The sequence below is a fragment of the Culex quinquefasciatus genome, chromosome 2 (genome assembly GCF_015732765.1).
Source record: "Culex quinquefasciatus strain JHB chromosome 2, VPISU_Cqui_1.0_pri_paternal, whole genome shotgun sequence".
Lineage (NCBI taxonomy): Eukaryota > Metazoa > Arthropoda > Insecta > Diptera > Culicidae > Culex > Culex quinquefasciatus.
In genome coordinates this window covers 61,889,506-61,911,893 of record NC_051862.1, presented here as the reverse complement: position 1 = coordinate 61,911,893, position 22,388 = coordinate 61,889,506, and the positions used below count along the sequence as shown (strand labels likewise).

The 22,388-nt window shown below is 35.7% G+C and overlaps 1 protein-coding gene across 1 annotated transcript in view; it reads left to right on the top strand.

Moving 5' to 3' along the window:
- LOC6046991 overlaps window positions 1-21,913 on the top strand; it is a 33,676-nt gene extending 11,763 nt beyond the window's left edge. Inside the window, exons 3-5 of the mRNA XM_038250364.1 lie at window positions 20,954-21,179; window positions 21,249-21,622; window positions 21,684-21,913. Coding sequence (XP_038106292.1) covers window positions 20,954-21,179; window positions 21,249-21,622; window positions 21,684-21,877 — 794 coding nt within the window. The 3' untranslated portion in view covers window positions 21,878-21,913. The remainder of the gene's footprint in view (window positions 1-20,953; window positions 21,180-21,248; window positions 21,623-21,683) is intronic.
- Window positions 21,914-22,388: the final 475 nt, after the last annotated feature.

Genomic DNA, 22,388 nt, shown 5'->3' with positions numbered 1-22,388 from the left:
GTTCGCTCAATATAATCCTCCTCGCATAGCCCATAACATCTCTATATCGCCGCGGTCTTTATCACGCGCGTCGAGGACCAAAGCCTGGGCCATTTCGCTTAATAAATTCCTTGATCGTGCATCCATCGATATCGCGGTTCCAACAACGACTTCACGTTTCAGTACTGCTCGGAACCATCTTCCGATCATCTTCTACACAAAAAAAAAAAAAAAACCAGGCGACTCGCGGCTATTGTGGCCGCACTTATCTGAGCTCAAGAATGAGGAAGATCTTGCAGCAATTTATTCTCGTTCTCAAAATTTATAAGTTCGTGAACTCATGTTTACTTGCCTCCGTCCCGGGGAGCTTCCCCCCCTTAAAATCCGACAAAAAACCCACCCCGCAGGGGGACAAAGCATTCCCGAGCAAGAAAGTACCTTCGCGAGGCCACATGGAGAATATATCTTAATCTCGCTGGAAAACGTGCAAAAACACACAAAATTGAACCACGTTAAAACCAACAAAAGCCATACTTACAAGATATGGAACCCACCCCACCCTCCTCTGACCACGTGGGATCGATCGGCCGACACGCGGGGAGCGTATTATCATTATCGATCGAATTTCATCATCAATTTTTATGCAATATACTTGTACCATTAGCCGCGACGAGGCGGAGAAGGTGGAAGGAGTCACTACAACGACGACGGAACAACCGCAGTGGACACGGAACTCACGCGCCATCATGATGGTCGGAATCTGTATGGTCTTGGCTGCGAGGGGCCAGGGCACTTGGCGCGTTGCAATCAGCAACGATTAAGACGATCGGGAATCTTGCTCGAGAAGGAGAAAAGTTCCAATTTTTCTGGACACATGGCAGTGAGGCCAGATTGACCAAATTTGTGCAAAACATTGAGTTGGATAATTTTTGAATTTTGTTAGGTTTATCCTAAAAACTTGAGTTTGAATTGCCTTTTCCTACCTCGCTTCACAACGGAATTGCAAGAAAATATTGTAATGACAACAAAACAAATGAATGTCAAACTCCCTTTAAAGCTCAGTTTAGTAAATGAAAATGTATATGTGAGCAATGAGAAAGAGAAAATATCGACAACCGGAGACTGTTTTTGGAGCTTAGAATAAATCCAAGAGAGTATCGAAGGAAACCAGACAGCGAACATTGACAACCAGAGAGTCGACTGTATTTTTTATGAAAGTGTTACTTGTTACTGATTCGCTGTTTCTTTAACTCCCAAAACAATCTGGCAACGCGGGTTCTGCATACCCACCGATATCTGTTGTGATAGAACAGCGATACTCAACGGGGGTACCGGGCCTACTTGATTTACATGGTAGGGGGTACCGGCCTAGAAGAAGGTTGAGAATCGCTGTGATAGAATATGAAGTCACGTGTTTCCCTGCAGTCATCCAAGCCATTCTCACAGCCTGGTAACCCGGCCTTCTCTTTCACCATTAACCATTGAGTTTTTTTGTGGACGCTTTTTTCTTGCTGCATGGTACAACAAAAAACCAACTACTTTGGAGACCACCTTGTTTTCTCCGGCAAACTGCCGCTGCAGTTGGACTTAATCACGATCGGTTTCACTTATTATTAGCCATTATATTTTTGCCTGACCCCGCGAGTCGCAACTTCATCCGATGAAGGTTTGGCGTGGTGCTGCACATGTTTCGCTCCCCCTTGGGTAATGGCATTATGTTGGACAACATTTCTTGTGGATGCACAAAAAAAGGTAATGAATTTCTTAGCTTAGGACGTCGTTTTTGCAAGCTCATTTCTCTTCAAAGTGTCTATTGCTCAATCAACTCCTTATATGCAAGGTTTGCGTTGTACAATGTTGACGGAGATTGGTTTAGAGTTTGTCTGTTTTTGCAGTTGACATGCTGTTTGGGTGATCCAATTTACATACAGTGTTGCCAGTAAAACTGATTGGTTGATCTTTTTTTTTTAACTGTTTTAAACAATGGGTGTATCGTTTTTTTTATATCGCAATGACAAAATCACTCAACTAATGTGGAATCAATAAGGAATCGTTCAATGGGTAAAATACATTTTCAATTACCTCATCGGTTCCTGACATCATCCTGATAAAGGTGATGACCGTTCAAAATTTAAGATCTCATTCTAATCAGAATCATTGAAATCCTTCCCAAGAGGGTCCCATGTGTTCACCGAGGACGCATAATGCCAAAAACCGTTCTTCCCCCGTTACCGTTCAATTAACTGAGATTAAATCTTGTACAATTTAATTGGGTTTTGCGCCCTTATCTTTCTGCCCTCGGAACGCTTTTGTTTGCACTTATTTGTCGTCAGTTTACCCTGTCAGAGTGAAGCAATTCTGCGAGCTGAAGAAAGAGGTTTAGGCGTTTGGCCCAAGTATAGTATGTACTTACAATCAAGATCTGTGTTTATTTATGCACTCACCACACCGCGTGTCATCCCTCGGAGAACTCGATGTGCATCTCGGTGGTTTGGTACTCAGGACTTTGGGTAAACCCTCGACTGATCATATTTTGTTGATTTTTATATATATTTTGCACATGAATTCCTATTTTGATAATTTTGTGTCTACCAAAAATTTTGCCTCTCTTTTTTGTGCTTCATAGTTCTTTATTTTATTTTATTTCTAATTTCACTGATTGCAGACGCAGAACCAGAAAATGCATAAAAAATCTTAATTTTGCAACTAGTTGCTAAAACTACTATGATTATTTTTTGATAAAGTGCCTGGTTTTATAAAGTAATCATATTTTTCAAATTTAAATTTACCCTGGAAAAAGAAATCAAGTAAAAAAGTATCCATTCTCGCCTATCGCTTTTTCAATGTATACATATTTTCAAGGATCCTCATTAAAGCGAAATTAAACTCATTTTTCGAAATTTTCATTTTTGTATGGTTATATCTCAGCAACAATGTTCAAGATAGTTATCTATAGAGAATTTATCAGACACTATTTCAACTTAAAAAATGTGTGTTTTTGCAACTCGACTTGTCATTACATTTTTTTTTATATATTTTTTTTGTAAGCACCAATATGAAAAAAGATATCTTTAGATTATAAGCTCTGACGCGATTTCAAATTAAGAAAAACTGTGCTTTTCGCAAGTCGACTTTTCTGTGAATTATATTTTTGCTTTAACGATGGTTCGATTTGCAATGTTGTTAAATGAAACTTTTGTGAAATTTTCTTCTCATTTCAATAAAATTAGTTTCAAAATTTCAGCAGTCATTTTCACAAAAGTTTTGAAACATAAAAATAGAATCAATAGATTTCGAGATTATGTGTTTTTTCAAGGGTTGCTTATCTTTTATGAAGTATTCCTAAAGTGATAAAACTTACCAAAAATATGTGTGAAATAATTTTCGATTGCAAATTTGTATTTACAATATTTCTGATTCCTTCGAAAAACATTTTTTTTTTTCAAAATTCCGTTTCTCCGTTTCCAAATTTTGCACCATCCAAACATCTAGTTAAAAATGCTTGAATGTTTGGCCCTTATGAAATGTTAGTCTCGATTTAAAAAGTTTTAAAATATTATTTTCGAAAAGATCGGGAAATTTCACGAATGTTTCATATTTAACATTAAAAATCGGACCATTAGTTGCTGAGATATCGACATTAGAAAATAGAGGGTTGTTTGGGTGAGACTTAGAAAACATTAATTTTCCAATTTTTATATCTTTGCATGGCAACATCTCAACAAATAAGGGTCGTATCAACAAAGTTCAAAAAGCAAAGTGGGCAACATAGGCATTAATTCAAAAAAATGAATAACTGCGACTATTTTCAAAAAAGTTACCTCAAAATGGATAAAATTTGAAAACGGTGCACTTTATTTGCACTTTGACTGCAAATTTATTTTACATAGAAAAATGAAGTTTGAAAAAAAATTTGCGATCAAAATTTCGATTTTTTGAAAACAATCAGTTTCGATTCAAAAATTCATAACTGGAATTTCAGAAAAGAATTACATTTTGATAAAGTGCACCGTTTTCAAGTTATAGGCATTTTTAGGTATCTTTTTTGAAAATAGTCACAGTTTTTAATTTTTTTTAATTAGTGCACATGTTTGCCCACTTTAAATTTTTTTTTTTGAAAAGCTGAGAAAATTCTCTATATTTGCTTGTTTGAACTTTGTTGCTACGACCCTTAGTTGCTGAGATATTGTAAAGGTAAAATAATGGTTTAAAATCAGGAAAATTGATGTTTTCTAAGTCTCACCCAAAAAATCCACCATTTTGTAATGTCGATATCTCAACAACTGATGGTCCGATTTTCAATGTTAAAATATGAAACATTTGTGAAATTTTGCGATTTTTTCGAAAACAATATTTTCTAAAATTTTAAATCAAGACTAACATTTAAAAAGGGTCAAACATTCAATATTACGCCCTTTTGAAATGTTAGTCTTGGTTTAAAATTTTTGAAAAATTTCACAAATGTTTCATATTTTAACATTGAAAATCGGACCATCAGTTGCTTAGATATTGACATTAGAAAATGGTGGGTTGTTTGGGTGAGACTTAGGAAACATCAATTTTCCTGATTTTAAACCTTTACATGGCAATATCTATATAACTAAGGGTTGTATCAACAAAGTTCAAACAAGCAAAATACAGAGAATTTTCTCAGCTTTTCAAAAATATTTTTTTCAAAAGTGGGCAAACATGTGCACTAGTTTAACAAAATTAAAAACTGTGGCTATTTTCAAAACAGTCACCTGAAAATGGCTATATCTTGAAAACGGTGCACTTTATCAAAATTTAACTATAGTTCACTTTTTGATTGCAAATTCGATTTTACATCGAAAAATAAAGTTGAAATTTTTTTGGCGACCAATATTTCGATTTTTTGAAAAAATCAGTAGTGATTAAAAAAAATCAGAACTCGGTCAAAGGTTTTTTGCACAACTTGAAAATTTCTGAAAAGTTGGCAAATAAAAATAGTGTTTTTTTTGCAAATCAAGTTTTAGTGCCAAAAAGTTAAATAAAAAATCACCAAATTTTTTTTACCGTGTATAATTTCTTTTCAGTGTAGTCCTCATCCATACCTACAACTTTGCCCAAGACACCAAATCGATCAAAAAATTCCTTCAAAAGTTACAGATTTTTGAATTTTCATACATCCTTTTTGTATGGACAGCTGCCAAATTTGTATGGAAAATTATATGGACAAACTAATGATGCAAAATGGCTTCTTTGGACATACCGAAGGCACCAAAAAAGTTTCAGTCGGATAAAAAAATACATAAAAATAAAATAAAAAAAAAAACCCATTTCGTGGACAATTGCTCATACGTGTACTTTAACACACTTTGTAAGAGCACTTGTTTGAAACGCCAAAACACGCGACTTCCGAAAGATTAAAGATAAATAAAATACTTAAGATCAATTTTGAGGTTTGATATTAGACATGGACGGGTTGCTGCGAGGGTTAACCAAGTCAACCGAAGGGCATCAGCTGAACATTTTAACGCGTTCAGGTTATTGATACGGATATGTATATTTCACAATTTACATACAATATAAGGAGTCTGGCTGGCTCCCTGGAAGACCGTGGCCGCTGTTGTTAAGTGGACTGAAGTCGTGTCCCCGGGTGGAATCTGGCCCATGCCATCGAATCGGTGGTCTCCAGATGAGATGCTGCTGATGATGTTGGACCAGAGGGAAAATTGAAATCGAATTTTGCGGGTTTGTCACTGTAATGAGATGGATAAGCAAATCGTGTAAGATGTTGCATAATGTGTTCACCTCCTTTTCTGTGTGCAGGCTCCTCCTGGCTCACTCAACGAGGCAGTGGCTGTTCGAAGGGAATCTAATTAAATCAGCTCAGCTCAGTACTGTAAGTGATCGCCCCAATGGTAGGTCGCTTCAGCAAGTAGTTAGTTCAGGGGATGCACTGTCCCTGTGGCCTTTGTGGCATTGACGGTGGGCAATCGCCTGCGAGCCTGTGATTGCATCGTTTTCTTGGAGCGATAGGGCGATTTGGAGTACAGTTTAAATCAATATCTACACGGAGAGACCGTGCCCAGAAATTTTAACAATTAAAATTGTTGATTTTACTTTCGTAAATTTTAACAAAAACGTACTTGTCACTGCCAATTTTCAGTTAAATTAACCAAAATTTAGTATTAATTTAAAAACCTGTTTGTTGAAAATGCTAGAGGCAAAAAGCTAACAGATTTCCCGAACTCGAATGAACGTGCTCGACTGTTAGCTTTGGTTTTAGGAAAATCAAAAATTTTGTTGGTTGAATATAATTTACATTTGGTTGAATATTTAAAAGATGAACTTGGGTTTGTTTACGTCTGTCATTTGAAGTTAGGATTCGAACGAGAGCGGTCGATTTGTTAAGTTTGTGTTGTTAATTATGAAGTGAGAGGATGTGAAAGGTGAAAATTACACTATTTAGCTAATGTTGAAGTGGTAAATCAAAGTGTTGCAACTGGGGAGCTGGAATTGGTGAGTAGGTTTGGTGATGATTTCTTTGCAGGTGATAAACTATGAAGAGCAAGAGGACAGCCTTCGCCATGAGGACCTCCAATGCGAGTGAGTTGAACACGTTATAAGAATGTTTGATGGAAGGAGAGGGCAGTAGAAGGGAGATGCGGGCGACTCTTCACGGATAGAGCAGCCCGGGCAAATTTAACAAAATGTTGGTTAATCCAAGTAAGTATGGGTTTATTTTTGCACAATAATTTATCTAATGTGATTCTTATTAGAAAACTGAATCATTTAAAAGCTTCATGCTTACGACGGATAAAATCTTAATGAACCATTATTTTTTTTTCCAGAATCATCAATTATAAAATACATAGAAATGCCATGTGTAAGCAACATAAACAACATAAAAATAGAAATGAAGTAAAATATAAAAAAAAATAAAAAAATATAAAATATATAAAAGAAGATAATTATTATCTTGAAAGTTTTGTTGCAATACGACTGCTCAATAAACTGGTAAGTAAAACTCAAAATATTTTTTTCAGGAATCGAAGTACGTTGAATAAATTGAATCAAATGCAATGAAAGTTTGTTGCCAAAAGTAATTGTTAAATTAATGCAACTTTGGTAAGTAGCATTGTTGATATTTCTTCTTTCCTCAATATAATTTCATTTATTTACGTTCCTTTTTTCAGTTTATAGCCGAAATTAAGAATTTTGTATTAAATTACTAATACATTTCACATGTCTATTTGCAGCAAAAGGTTCACTTTAGTGAAAATTCTGTTTCCAACCACAAGAAAAATAACTAAACCTGAGACCATTGTAGATGATGATGACTTATCGGATGATTTCACAGTGATGGTAAGTGGATACAACACTTAATTTTATACAACATAATAAAAATATAAGCTTAAAACTTGGTGAAAATTTTGCTCGATTTCTATTTTTCAGGAATTCATGTTAAATTAAACATCTTTTTTAAATATGTTTAACAAAATTGTAATATGCTTTTTCATTATTTTTAGTTTAATGCAACGTAATTTTTTAAAACATTAATCAAACTTTACATGTTTTATAACAACAGTTAAAAAAAAGTTTTGTTTTGATGCTTTTAACAGTAACTTAACAACTTCATGCAAAAAAAAAACAAATTAGTACAAAACGTTAAATTTTTAGGCAGAATAAATGCGAAAATAAAAACACTCAGCATTAATTTGTGAGGCATTATTACAAAATTTACTGCAAATTCAACAAAAATATCGCTAACAACTGCTAGTTATTGACTACATGTACGAATATTTTTCTGAATTCAAGTAAGACAATAGTTAAAATATAGCTAGAAATTCGGCCCAGCCTATATCGTTAGATAATTAAAGAAAATATATATCAACACTTACATAAATTATGTCTAATTAAGAAATGTTTTGTTATAAAATACTAATAATTTGCTGCATGCAAAATATTTCAGTTGATACAACGAAAAAAATTGTTGAAAAAAAGTTGAAAAACATTTCCCAGCCAGTCTTCAACAGAATATTCCACAATATTTCAGCTGAAAACTAGAAATTTTTAGTTAATTTTCTGAAAAAAATATTCTAGCAGTCGACTGCTAGAATTTTTTTTCGGCCATTTAACCAACAAAAATGGCAATTCCAAGTATTTTTTTAGTTATTTTTAATTATCGGTGGTCAGCAATTTAGGGTTAACAAAATCAACAATCGATTGTTGAAAAAAAGCTGTGTAAAAAATTAACCCATACTTTTAGTTAAATTTACCAAGATTTTCTTAGATTTGCCCCGGCTGGTCTCTCCGTGTAGGAAAAAACCTAAATAAACTGTTGACATTATTTTTAGAAATGGAGGCAATAGCTGAAAAGCAAAGATCAATGAAAATTTAAAAAAAAAATCATATTTTTTAAGAAAGAGAGTCACGAGTCACTTCTCAACCCCAGATTTCTCTACACTTCCTTGCAAGTAGGAAGTCACGTTCTACATACGGTAAGAACTCGCGTGGCCTGGCCGAGAATGCATGCAGCTTCCCACTCTGCAGTCTGTTTTTGCCTGCCCAGAGTAGCTTTTGCGGAAGCATCCGGAATATCGGACACAATTTATGTGTAAGCCCTTGTAACGGCAAGTTTTCTAAATTAGATACCGCACGAAACAACCTCACAAAGATGTCAACCAGACCGGGGCTGGTTCAATCCGTGTACAATTATCTGGGAACAAGTGGACGACACGTGTAGGAATTATCATATTGGAAGTTTTGCACTAGCCATGTAATGTGAGGAGTTGTTTGTTAAAAAAATAAATGCTTCTAGAATGTTTTAATTAAAACTGAATTGTGAAAAAGCTGAACTTTTCATTTTCCACTACAAAAAGTTCTCCCCCAAACACATTTTTAAATTGACAGCTTTCCATTCCAAAACTAAATTCCATTTCATCGCCGTACTCCAAACTTGCAAACGAGATTGAAATTTTAATTGGATACGGGAACTATGTCCAAACTGCACAAATTCAAAACGCTCAATTCGAAATGGCAAAGCAAAGCAAAAAATAAACGAAACATTTTACGTTGAAAATATGTAAACTCGCGCCAAATTGTTAAGAGGAGATGGAAGACGAAAAAAAACAAACTTTTCTCACTTTTCACCTGGCGATGATGGCGAAACAATTTGGAAAAAATAAGACCTTAATTACTTTTACTTTTTCCTCGCCCCAGTCCCGGGTGCAGTGCCACAGATTGGGCTCCATCTTCCCGGTGAGGACCTCATCTGTTTGACGGTGGCGTCGGCGATTGATGGCAAGCAAAGTTTTTCCCCTTCCCCGTCTCGGGAAAAGCTCTTCAAATTGTGGTGTTCCAGCAGTGCCGTCTGGGCACAACCGAGGTGAAAATGTCATAATTTTTCGGAATAACAAGAAACTGTGTTTTTTTTTACGCCGAACAACTTGCCAACTTCCTCTTGTTCTAGCGTAGTACGGGGGGTTTGGATTTCGTTGTCGATTTTTTGCTAGTCGAAATTCGTCATAGCGATTTAAAAAAATGAAAAATTTAGTAGTTTTTTACGATTTAGCACATCGGCTTTTCTTTGTATTTTTTTTATTTGTATGAAACTTTGTCCATACACTACTTATGTCAAAAGAAGCAATTTTTCATTATTAGTTTTTCTATATCATTTTAGCAAACCCATAATCATACAAAAAGGTAAATGTATGAAAATCTGTAACTTGAAATGGGACTTTCTGACCGATTTGGTGTCTTCGGCAAAATTGTAGTTTAGATCTTTTCAGAAAAAATAGTTACATAATATCAAAAAATACTATGCTATTTTTTAATTTTTATCACTTAAATTTGGAGTCCAAAAGTACATTTTTCTTTTTATACATGTTTTATGAGGGTGTTGGAGATTTTGCCGAATGGACATTTGTTGTTTCGCCGAATGCACATGCCGATTGAAAAAATATAGAAAACGAATGTTAAAGAAAAAGTCAACAGCGTAAAAAATTAAAAACAAAAATATTTGCTCGAGAATTTACATGGCTAGTTCGTCTTTGGACTTTTTTAAAGGTGATCTTATTAATTTCTGGGAATGTTGCATTCTTTTCAACATGATCAATTAATTTAAAATCAATTGGCTTTCTAAAAAAATAATTTCAGTATTTTTTTCAAATAATTAAAAAAAAAATGCCCGGTTCATTAAAAGTTGCATTCTTTCAAACTTGACCAGTTCTTTGAGTAATCAATTGCTAATTTTTTTTATTAGTTTCTGCATTCTTTTTAACATGCCCAATTCTTTTAAAATTAATGAAGTTTTCAGCAAAAAAATACTGTAGTTTTGCACTTTTTTTAAAAATGACAAGTTTTTTGAACAATTTGAAAAATGATTTAATTTCTGAGAGTTTTGGCATCATCATTTTCAAAATTATATCGTTTATATTTTGAATTCGTTGGGTTTTCAATTCTTTTCTAAATTCTATGTTTTTTTTCAAAACTAACATCTTTAGTTTTTGCATTCTTTCAAATAAACAGTTCTTTAAAAACAAATATACATTATTTTAAACTTGAAAAGTTCTGTTAGTAAAAAAGAAGGAGCACACATAAAAAAAACATGGTAATATTACATCTGGTACATTTTTATGTCAGAAAAATGTGTAATTTTACCACTTTTCTGATGTAATGCCATTTTTTCAGTCTAAAATAAGGTAAATTCTCGATTAAATTTTCAAAAGGTCCTATCTGCATAGGAAACCCATGAGGGATAGGTTGTTTTGAAAATTTAATCTAGAATTCACAAAATTAAAGAGGTAATTTTCAACCTTACAAAATTACACCTTCAAAATTCACTTTTTTTACTGTGCAGTTCGAATATTTTGCAAAATAAACATGGTTTTATTGTCTTATTCAGCCATAAATAAAACTAATGCCGCTTCATTGACTTTTAAAACAATAAAAATAGTTTTGACGAAATGTTCCAGATTCGTGGGATTTACAATACATCTTATGAACCATACTGCATGATGGTGCTGAATCTGATTAATTGATTATATAAAATATGATTTTGTAAATAAATGTGTTGTGAAAAAAAAACAAAAAAGGAATCTGGAAATTAACAAAATATTTAAGAACTTAATGAAATTTGCAATTTAAAAGTACTTTACAAAATTTTTGATAAAGTGCACCGTTTTAGAGTTCTAGTCACTCTAAGGTAATAATTTTAGGAAATTTTAAAATTAATCGGAAAAATTTGCACTTTCATTAGAAGCTTTATTTTATTACGTTACGTTGTTAGGAAAGGGAGGAAGAAAAATGAAAATATCTCAAGAACTAGTCAAGCGTTTTGCAATAGAAAATGTTATTCTTATGGGAAGTGGCAGCTCTTTTTGATTAAACATAACTTTTAGCCGGGAACCGTGGTGTAGGGGTAAGCGTGATTGCCTCTCACCCAGTCGGCCTGGGTTCGATCCCAGACGGACCCGGTGGCATTTTTCGAGACGAGATTTGTCTGATCACGCCTTCCGTCGGAAGGGAAGTAAATGTTGGCCCCGGACTAACCTAGAAGTTAGGTCGTTAGCTCAGTCCAGGTGTAGGAGTCGTCTCCCTGGGTCCTGTCTCGGTGGAGTCGCTGATAGGCAGTTGGACTAACAATCCAAAGGTCGTCAGTTCGAATCCCGGGGTGGATGGAAGCTAAGGTGTAAAAAGAGGTTTGCAATTGCCTCAACAATCAAGCCTTCAAACACCTAGTTTCGAGTAGGAATCTCGCAATCGAGAACGCCAAGGCAATGCTGTAGAGCGAATAATTTGATTTTTTTGATTTTTGTAATTTTAAAATTTGGGCTAAAATATGAAATAAGGAAAATTATCTAATTTCAAAACATTTCAAATGTAAGGCTAATAAGCTTAATTTTAATATTTCAAGAGTCTAAAAAACGGGAAAAACGATAAGTTTGACATTTGATGCTAAAACTGTAACTTATGTTTACTAATAAAAGCAAAGTAATCCACTTTAACGACCCCCGGGTCTTTTGTGGGCTCTGTTGCAAGTTTCTACTCATTTCTAGGCGTCCGAAGGTTATGTGTGGTGAGTCACTCAAAACCTCTTTTACGCTAATGGACCGACGTTTTACTTCCCCATCCGATAGAAGGCGTGGTCAAGCAAATCCCGTCTCGAAAAATGCCACCGGGTCCGTCTGGGATTGAACCCAGGCCATACTGGGGTGAGAGGTTACCACGCTAACCACTGCGCCACCGGACCCGGCACGAGTATGTTTACAAATATTCTCAGTAAAAATATTTTAAATGTTTTCAAGTCTTGATAAACCTTTCAAAAGGACTAAAATTCTAATTAAAATTTAAGCCCTTCTATTATATTATTTCTGATTTTGTCAAACCCGAAATTTCGTTACAACAAACAACTTACTCTTATTTTTTCGTTTAATTTTATCATTTCATCATTCGACCCTTCATCCAACACCCCACAGAATTGCTTGAAGGTGTGGGTGGCCAAACTTTTTACTGCTAAACGATAGCGAGCGTTGACGAAAGCGGAAGGACACGGTTGGTTCACAAATAAGGTCCTAGACTGGATTTTCCACTCAATTTCCAATGCGACTTGGTTTTCGGGGGTTTCCATTTTCTTCGAAAGGTACCTATAAAGTTGTGGGCAGGATGAGGGGGGCAACTTCTTGCATCTCATTTGATGACGAAGTTGACAATGGCGGGGATTCGGATGGGGATGGGGGGAGCGAAAAAGTGCTCAAGTCTAGGTGTTGAAACAGCAATAAAGTGGAATTTTGGTTTCCTTTTCCTTGAGGCGAAACCATTTTTTATCGGGGGTGCTTTTGGGAAACTTTCTTTTCCTGGAAGAAGGTGGCAAGTGTCGTGGAAACTGTTTCTCTTTTCTCAGGTGGAATAATTTGAGGTGTCACCGCTGACACCAGTGGACACCAAGGTTTGGGACAGACGGTGATTGACGATTTTTTCGTTATTTGAAAGTTTTTTGTCGTTTTGAATTGTAGTACGTTTTGAAAAAAGAAGGAATAAATTTCATATATTTTATCGTTTGAAATCTGCTTTTATAAAAATGGCTTTAATGACAATAACTTTGTAATCAATTTAAATAAAACAATCACAAATCACGTTTTGACTTTGAGCAAACTATTCCAATGCGGTTAAATCCAAATTTATCTTCTAAATTCGGATAGCCCAATTCATCAAGGAGTGCAAAAGGTCCGTCAGTTACCAACTCAATGTCGTTAATCCATCAAGATCCAAAACATGGTTTTCCGTTCTTTCGTTCAGTGTGGAAGAGTCTGTGGGTGAGAATTTATAGCCGTTAATAAATGAACTAATGCTCATCAGGCGGTAAGAAAGTCGTATTTTTCATGAACCCTTCTTTTGGTTGGTCCTTTTTCATCCTTGCCTCGACGATTTAACTTAATTTGGAGCATTTGGAGTTTTATTTCGGTTGCGTCCAAATTCACCTCTAAAACGACGGAGTTTTTCTGGCCTTAACCGAATTTGGAGGTAAAACCGAAGGATATAAATTTTGTTTTTATCTGCTTGACCGCTTGCAGAAACAAACGGAAATTGGACCATTCAGGCAATAATCGGCCCAACAAAAACCGGACGGATATGGTCTATTTACACGACTCGAACGGCAAACAGATGTGCGTGCCTACTCGACTTTTGGTGGGCTGATCGGAAAACGCGGGTCCAGCCCCGCCCCCTGATGAACCCCACGCAATCCGACGCCCACCTCTCCAGGAAATGCTGCTACGTGCCGACTTCCGTCCAATTGCCCAAAGGGAACATTTTGATAAATTCAGGTCAATGAATAATTAATTTGCGGGTTTGCTCCGCAGATGTCGGTGCACATCACTTAATTTCAACCCATCACGACTTTTGGCCTTCACTTCCTTCCGTGTGGCAACTTCTTCTTGCCTCCGGTTCCGGAGTATCGATCTGTTTGATCCCCGGCCGGAACAAGACGAACGCTGGTCCCTGAGGCTGCCGGGAAAGGATTGAGCTCGTTTTCACTTTGGAAAATTGAAAGGTTTTCGTTTTATTAGATAAACACCCGAACCTATTTTTCAAACTCCGCAGCAGGCGCCGGGTGACCGTCCCAAGGAGGCTGGGTGGGTGTAGATTCAACACTGTAGAAAGGGTCAGGGTGTGGACCAACGGGATGATGGTCTTAGGATCGCAGGGTTGTAGCAGATTTAAAAAAATAATTAAAAATAATAATCGTTATGAGAACAGTTTAAAAGGTTAATAATTTTAAAACAATTCATATTTCAACAATTTTTTTTTGAGATATTGAAGGCTTGCAGTTTTGTTGAGTGAAAAATGATAAAAATATGAACTAGTTTATTTTCCTAATCAATTTCAGTGATTTCCTTTGTTTCCTAAACACTAGTAAGGAATAAAATTGTCATTTAAATATTATGATTTTAAATATTTTATTATGAACATAGTTTTGAACTGACTACGTCACTGCCTCTCTATCTACTACTATTGGGTTGAGAGAAATGGTGCCGATTAAAATTATTGCATTAGGGAGTCCCACAGTTTGGGCTTCCCGAATCCCATGAAACCCAAGTTTTGGCGTTTTCGTAGCACCTATCCCCGTTCTCAAACATACACTTTCAAAAACGCACCTACACACATTCCCGTCATTACCGACGGTGTCCTGTCTCTCTCCCTCACTCTGGCAAGCTTATGGAGTTCGATTCGGAAAATGCAGCAAATGGTAGCTCTGCGAACCTTTTCGACCGAACCAGCACGCCGCTAATCCTGAATTAGTTCTAATAAAATATTTACAGTCGGAAATCAATTTCCACTCCAATTGGGGGGAGCGTCGGGGTAGACCGGAAATTCCCGGAAGGTGCACGAGCAATTCTGGACGGGAATCGATGTTTGCCAGGTACGTGGTGAATTTCGACCGAAAAACGTTTTATGAGAGGGAGGAAGGGGAGGTATTGAGCCGTGATCAAATTTATAGTATGCTGAATGCTGTTTTAGACGAGGCTGACCTTGATTATGGTTGATTTAAATCGATAAGTTAGATTATGCGATTATATTGTGTTCTTTGTGATAGGAATAAATTTAAGGGTTCCTGAAGAAAAAATATTTTTTGATAAAATGTATCACAAGTATAATTGTATAATTTGCTAGATCAAAATATATCGATATCTTTTTTATGAACACACAAACCAAAATAATCAAAATTGTTTATTGTTTTTTGCTTTTTGCTTTTTGCTTTTTGCTTTTTGCTTTTTGCTTTTTGCTTTTTGCTTTTTGCTTTTTGCTTTTTGCTTTTTGCTTTTTGCTTTTTGCTTTTTGCTTTTTGCTTTTTGCTTTTTGCTTTTTGCTTTTTGTTTTTTGCTTTTGCTTTTGCTTTTGCTTTTGCTTTTTGCTTTTGCTTTTTGCTTTTTGCTTTTTGCTTTTTGCTTTTTGCTTTTTGCTTTTTGCTTTTTGCTTTTTGCTTTTTGCTTTTTGCTTTTTGCTTTTTGCTTTTTGCTTTTTGTTTTTTTGTTTTTTGTTTTAAAAATCAAAACTTTGGAACATAATTTAGAAAGGCGCATTATTGTTTTGATTGGTGAAATATTATTAAGCTTTTTAAGTCCTGAAAATTTTCAAAATACCTTGCCTTTTTCGTGTTGGTCCAAATTTTGAGGAACTGTTTGTTTATTCAATTAAGGGTGCACAGCAACCAAGGAAGTTGTTTTCTTCTTATTCCAAAATTGTCAAACTTACGGACCCAATCCTGCAAGAATCTGATTGTAAAAATAGTCAAACTTTGTTGTAAATAACTATGAAGACAGTAACTTAGGGGATGAATAAAAAATTATATCAATAGTTCCCGTAGTTTTGAAGATACTAAAATGTCTGCAACAGAAATCTGGGTGCAAAAGCTATGGTTGATGTGTACCGTTAATTAGCATTTTAACATCAGTTTCTTAACATTTAGAACTTGTATTCATTAAACTTTATTTCAGTTGTTTTTTTTCAGCCCTGTCTCGTATGTTTTTGAAATCATATTTATTGATTAAAAATTCACAATCTTGTTTAATGCAGCAATTTATTAGGTTTAAATAACAATCTATCCAGCAATTATTTTCATTTTTCTATGTTTTGTGTTTCGAAACGAAAAACTCTGAAAATTATTTTTTTTTAGACTCCTAAATCCATAACGCAACAGCTCTCAACAGTTGGCAGAGAAAAAAGTTAGTTGTGCAAGACAGACAAAAAATAATTCCATACGAACCGTTTTAATACCCATTTGAATGCTAATATTTTTGGCACTCACTAAACGTCTTGGCGAAATAAAGCAAATTCTTTCGCCCTAGACTGGTGGAATTTTTGACATCGTCGAGTCGACAACAGACACGGGATGTTGGCTGCTGTTTTTCCTTGTACCAAATAAAGTGTCGACGGCGGATATGTAAATTTAATATGTTTAGGGTCATTTGTCAGTTGTTGATTTAAATTTTTGGGTAAGGTTTGTTTTACTTCATGTTATTTATTTATATTGAATGCAGTGGTGTTAAAAAAAACAAAAAAAAGTGTTAAATTAATCGAAATAAACAAACTTTTTAAAAGTCAACTTGCTGCCAACTCTTTGTCTTCCAGTGAATTTCCCTGCGAACCGTTTAGTTTTTCCTTTCGATTTCTTTCATATTTTCGCTTTTTCTGTTTGTGTCCTCAGTTTATCTCACCCTCGAAACTTCGTTTGATCTGATATGGCCAAAATAGTTTCGCACAGTTGGCACCACCCAGAGCAACTTTTCGCCTTCAGCTATGCTAAACTCTCTGGGAAAGAATTTCCCATGATTTTCCTTTGTCCGGGTGGTGGAAATTGTCTCCTCCTCATCAGCCCGGCCCGGGAAGCTTTATGTTATGGATCCACACGAAAGAGTTGTTGACGACAGCGACGACGGCGACGCCGCCAAGTCTCAATCGCCAGGACATATGAGAACATCGGGATACAATTTGCGAGCATAAAATATGCATAAAGTTTCAGGGTGAAATGTGCGAAAGTTTTTTGCGTTTCAGACCAACCCACACACATACACACGTAGGTCCACCCGCACAGAGTTTTATTTTTATTGCGGGCGGAAAGCTATCAATTTGATCGCTTCCACTTTGCGAACAATTTGCAAATAGCATATTAGTGGGTGATGTGCTGGCAGCACTGCTACGGTGGTTTGGAGCTTGGAAACGTCTAAAGTTCTGTAGCTTTTTATCTTTCCGGTGTGAATTGGTCGTGGAAGGAATTTGGTGATCGTGATAGGTTAGTGACAGCGTGGTTTTATTTTGCTGGCGTTTATCTCTAAAAAAGTGGTTGTTAGCTCAATCAATTAACAAATTTTGTTTGCTTTTCATCTAAAAACATTCTTTCCGCTCATTTATGTAGAACGAAAACATGTGATAATCTATTAGAGCATATAAATATGAGCCACATGTTATGCATCGTAGTACGGGATGATGCAAGGTGGGTTTTACGTAAATGTGATAATTTTCAACTCAATTCGTTGGATTAGATGCGGCCCTTTCAAGCCCTAACATGCGTTTAGTTTTGGGTGTGTTTAGCGAGTGGCAATTAAAGGTGCTAGATTCCGGATTTTTGGTGGCCCTTTTAAATTGAAGAAGAATGAATCGAATAAAACTTTCTGTCAAGAAAAAAGTCGCATCACTATGGTCGTAGATGGTGTCATTCACATTTGAAAAACTACTCTGATTTGAATATAAGTATTTTTTTTTAAATTCGGTGATACAAATTTCTGCTTTTTTGTATGACCCAATCTCACCCCCCAGACCCAATGTCACCCCTGATGATGGTATTTGGTAATTATGAATTTTTTAAATAGTTTGAAATGTCATTTTGAGCAATTTTTGTTCTACGAAAACTTTCACTTCTATTGTATTTAGGCTTGTTTAGTTTGGGTCTCGTGGCGCAGGGGTAGCGGCTTCGGCTGCCGATCCCGATGATGCTATGAGACGCGGGTTCGATTCCCGCCTTATCCACTGAGCTTCTATCGGATGGTGAAGTAAAACGTCGGTCCCGGTTTCTCCTGTCTCGTCAGAGGCGCTGGAGCAGAAATCCCACGTTAGAGGAAGGCCATGCCCCGGGGGGCGTAGTGCCAATAGTTTAGTTTCGTTTTTTTAGTTTATCTTTTTTATTGGTAGTATTTGGCCTTTTCTTCCACCTCCAAGCATCACATTTTGACTTTTTAATTTTTTCATGTTTTTACAGTTAATTAAAATAAGTCCAACTTCCAACCCCTAAAATTTCAAAAAAAAATTAAAGTTCTTCTTTGCAATGCATTTTGAAGATCAATCAAAAATTGGTTGAAAATTGATTTTTGGCGATTTTTGTTAGATCGAAGCCTGTCTAGAGGTGGGGTTAGGTTTGTTTACATAGGGTTCTCGGAAACACATAATTTCCAAAACGTCCCGATAGCCATTACCTGCTTTCTAGTAAAGATTTACATAATTATCTAAAACTGAACGAAGGTTTTTTTTTAATATTATATTTGAAAAACAAAAGATGAAAAATCCCAAGCTTCATGCAAATTATGGATTCCGATTGAAAATTGATGACTGCACCCTTTTGTAAGCGATCAGAAGAAATTAATATATTACACAAAATATCTGAACCACATGTATGCATTTTAAAAGTATGTTAATACTCCGGTCAGATTGTAATTTGTATAAAAAACTTTATGGAAAAAATCGTTTTCGTCTTGGGAGTAAACCGGCAAAAATCTAAATCTGTTTGCAACCCTGATACATTGAAAAAAAAGTCCTTTAACAAAATAAACAATATTGGAAATAGTGAAACATGATGAAATATGGCATTATTTTGTAAAAAAATCATGAAAACTGAGCAATTCTCTACCAAAACCGGAAATGGATTTTATTTGTTATTAGTGGGGGCCTTCCCTATATAAGCTATTTTGTGTCATTGGTTCACCCATACAAGTCTCCTTACACTTTTGGCTGCTGTCCATACGAAAATGGTATGTAAAAATTCAAACAACTGTAACTTTTGAGAGAATTTTCTGATCAATTTGGTGTCTTAAGCAAAAATGTAGGTATTGTTGAGGACTATTGAGAAAAAAAATCAACCTTTTTTTCACAAAAACTTAATTTCCCAAAATACGTATTTTTTGATTTTCGAAATTTTTTTATATGTTTTAGGGGACAAAAATCCGCAACTTATGAGCTATAGAAAAGTATGTTAAAAAAATCTGCCGCAGAGTTATGATTTTTTGAAAATAAAAGTGATTTTTGGAAAAAATCGAAATTTCATGTAAAAACAAATTTGACTTAATTTTTTAATGAAAAATTGAATTTACAATCGACTTTTACCGATTTTTCGATAAAGGGCTCCGTTTTCAAGTTATAGACACCGAAAGTTTGATTTTAGCGAAATATTTGCAGTTTTTAGATTTTTAAAAATAGTGACCATGAGTGATATTCAATGTTCTTGATTTAAAAAATTTCATAATATTTTTTTCGAAAAGATCGGAAAATTTCACGACTGTTTCATGCTTTAACATTGAAAATCGGATCATAAGTTGCTGAGATATCGACATTAGAAAATGGTGGGTTGTTTTGGTGAGACTTTAAAAAACATCAATTTTCGTGTTTCTTTTTCATAAAGCGGCTGTATCTCAGCAACCCGAGGTCCTAAATTCAACGTCTCTTAGACAATTTTATATCAAATTTTCTGATCTTTAAAAAAAATATTTTTAGAAATGGTCACTCATGGTCACTATTTTAAATATCTAAAAACTGCAAATCGTCGCTTGTGTGCTATCTTGTGACACGTCTGCTGTAAAAAGATGAGACATGTCACTAGATAGCACACAAGCGACGAAATATTTATATCTTAAAAAAACAGAGCCCTTTATCAAAAAATCTGTGAAGTACTTTTCGATTGCAAATTCAATTTTACATTAAAAAATTAAGTCAAATTTGTTTTTGCATAATATTTTGGTTTTTTCCAAAAATCAATTTTTTTTCAAAAAATCATAACTTGGCGGCAAATTTTTTGACCATGTTTCTCTATGGCTCAAAAGTTGCGGGTTTTTGTCCCCTAAAACATATCAAAAAATCTCGAAAATAAAAAAAAATACGTATTTTGGGAAATTGAGTTTTTGTGAAAAAAGGTTGATTAAAAAAAATTTCAGCCTTAATGAGTTATAGGAAATACCGATCCAGATGCATCGAGGAACGTGCTCTTTCAATAAATTTGATTGACTTAGTATTGGAATATCTATATATATAAAAAATTTCGACGGTTTTGTTCGAACGCGAATCAATTCAACACGGAACGTCGGATCGAGGAGCTCTTTGTTGCGTTCGGTTCGTATATGTCCAAGAAAGGTTTTTACGCTAACTAATTGACACTTTGACCACTCTGGAACCGATTCCGGAAAATTTGCAGATTGTATGGGAAAAGTTACGTAAAATCAAATTTTGATCACAGGAGGCTGAATAAGCAAAAAAGATAAAAACGTCAACAAACGAAAAAAGACAGAACGAAGTTTGTCGGGTAAGGCTTGTATAGCATAAATAAGTGAATTTGTACTGCTACAGTAATTTCATTAGCAGTCATGTGTTTTGAACATTTGTATATTTTTTTAAATGAGAATTCCTTTGCTTTGTTGACATTTTTTGTTTTTGTATGAAAAATATTGCATCCAAAAAACTGCTACATAAGTCATCCTTGTGGCCCTATTGGTTATCACATCAAATCAATCAAATCAAATCATATTGCTTTCAAATAATAATTTATTTATTTTTTAAACAGTGCATTAAAGTGATGACTGTTTAGAGAGTGCTATAATTGTTTCGATATAAAAGGCTAGACGTGAGCCATCGAATGCATTCAAGCTTCAACTATGAAAGTAACACTTCTATTTGTTTCTACATTGATCTTTTGTATTGTATCTTTGTTACTTTAGGTAGCATTTGAACTAACGTTTTGCAATTATTACAGCCTCCCCCGTGCTAGCATGCAATCATCCCGTAAAACACTACACGACCTTGGGATGCATTCCCAGTTCTGAATTAGACGCCGAAGGTTGCCCACTAAGCTATAACTGCCCTGCGCTGTCCGAACGCGACCCGGACAAGTGCTATCTTCTGGGGCGTGAGTACGACATCGGTCAGTCGGTACCTCCGGAGGAATCGATCTCCAGCTGTTACTTCATGAGCTGCTATCAGTGGGTTTTGAAGTTTACTTCGTATCCCCAAGCATAGTGTTTTCAAAATGTACTTTGGTTTACTTCTAGAAACAATGAAAACAAAACTGATTTTGCCGTTGCGATCGCCGATTGCTTCTTCCCGATCGAGCCGGACACGTGCGTCTATCAGTATGAACCCAACCAGTGTTGTTCAACGCGCAGTGTCTGCGGTGATGATCGTGAGAACTTGGCCAAGTGCACCGTAAACGGACGCAGTTACTACGAAGGGGAGCGTGTTTATCTCGAAGACAGGCACTGTCAAACGTGCGTTTGTACACGTGCCTCCAGTGGATGTCTGGAAGGGGAGGTGACCTGCCAGGACCATCTGTGTGACTTTGAGGTTTTCAATAATAAAAAAATGCTCGACGGGGCTGCTCCAGTGTATGACGACATCAGCTGTTGTCCAATCGATTGGAGATTGCGTAAGATTTGATAAAATCTTTCGGGATGTGATAAAAACTATATACTATTTAATTCGTACAGCTCAGGACGCCGATGCCGTTGCACAGTGCGCTGAATCGTACTCCGGAAACATACCAAATTTGCAGTGTTTGTATGGCAATTTAACACTGAATCAAGGAGAATCATTGGTGCCTTCAATTACTCAGGAAGGAACATACAAGTGTAGCTGTGCAATCCCACCTCTGGTGCATTGCATTTTGGAACGAAATTCATAAAATATTCAGCATATTAAGGATGCTAAAAGCAATTGTATTGGCAAACAAACACGCATTTATGAATAAATAAATTGTTCAAGTATAAAAGTTTTTTATATTATTTTATCTGTCTTTCAATTTGTTTGAAATGGTATTTTTTCAAGTTTTTTATTCAGTAATTCCAACTATGATTTTCCGTGATTGCCTCTCACCCAGTCGGCCTGGGTTCGATCCCAGACGGTCCCGGTGGCATTTTTTGAGACGAGATTTGTCTGATCACGCCTTCCGTCGGAAGGGAAGTAAATGTTGGTCCCGGACTAACCTAAAAAAGGTTAGGTCGTTAGCTCAGTCCAGGTGTAGGAGTCGTCTCCCTGGGTCCTGAAAGCTGCCTGAAATAAATCAACTACCACCACCACCCTGGGTCCTGTCTCGGTGGAGTCGCTGGTAGGCAGTTGGACTAACAATCCAAAGGTCGTCAGTTCGAATCCCGGGGTGGATGGAAGCTAAGGTGTAAAAAGAGGTTTGCAATTGC